Source organism: Hipposideros armiger, unplaced genomic scaffold (genome assembly GCF_001890085.2).
Source record: "Hipposideros armiger isolate ML-2016 unplaced genomic scaffold, ASM189008v1 scaffold_1862, whole genome shotgun sequence".
NCBI lineage: Eukaryota > Metazoa > Chordata > Mammalia > Chiroptera > Hipposideridae > Hipposideros > Hipposideros armiger.
The window spans coordinates 48,589-49,351 of NW_017733212.1; the positions used below are offsets into that span (position 1 = coordinate 48,589).

Consider the following 763-nt stretch of genomic DNA (forward strand, 5'->3'; position numbering starts at 1 on the left):
GAGCTGAGCTGCCAACAGGTGGTACGATGGCTCAGCTAAAAAAAAAAGAAGTCTGGTCTTTGTGTGGACACTCAACCCCATGACACAAATAACTCAAGAAACATGGGGCTTTCTGCTCACTGTTTTTCATCCTTCCTGTCTAATTTACTCTCAAGCATAAACCAATAGCTTGTGGACCACTTTTCCTTAAATCTTGTTTGATTACATAGGTTCAGTGAAAGGGTGAAAATTCTTGTTGAACTACTTTAAAAATTACCGGGGAAACTGCTCACTGACCTCCTGAAGGCAGCAGGGGCAACAACAGCTGGTACACCGCAGTGGTCTCTCCAGAGTGATGACCTCTCGGCCCATGTTATCGAGAATCCTCAGGGTAAAAGGCCTAGAAGCCCCAAGGCAATTTCGGGTGCAGCAATCGGTATCCTCCGCTGCAAAGTAAATCCTCTGCCCAAGGCTGTTCTTAATTTCATATTTGTTATTTGTTTCAAAACTTGTTAAGACTAAAAAACATAAAAGGGAATCATTATGTTAAAAAAATCTTGGGCCGGCCGAGTGGCACGATGGTTAAGAACTGGCTTGAGACGCCAGAGGGCCCCGGTTCGGATCCCACATATGAGGGACAGTGACACTGCCCTCTACAGCTAAGATGCTGAACAACAGCTCAACCTGGAGCTGGGATGCCATGAGTCGCCAGCGACGGGGTAGGTTGCAGCCACTGCTGCAGTGGGTTGCCATGGGCTACCATATGTAGCCAGCAGCCAGCGTG

The 763-nt window shown here is 47.6% G+C and overlaps 1 protein-coding gene across 1 annotated transcript in view; it reads right to left on the reverse strand.

Moving 5' to 3' along the window:
* PLSCR1 (phospholipid scramblase 1) overlaps positions 1–763 on the reverse strand; it is a gene marked incomplete at its 5' end in the record, with an annotated part of 31,958 nt that overhangs the window by 17,519 nt on the left and 13,676 nt on the right. Inside the window, one exon of the mRNA XM_019634743.1 lies at positions 277–497. Within this exon, the coding sequence (XP_019490288.1) occupies positions 277–497 (221 nt within the window). The remainder of the gene's footprint in view (positions 1–276; positions 498–763) is intronic.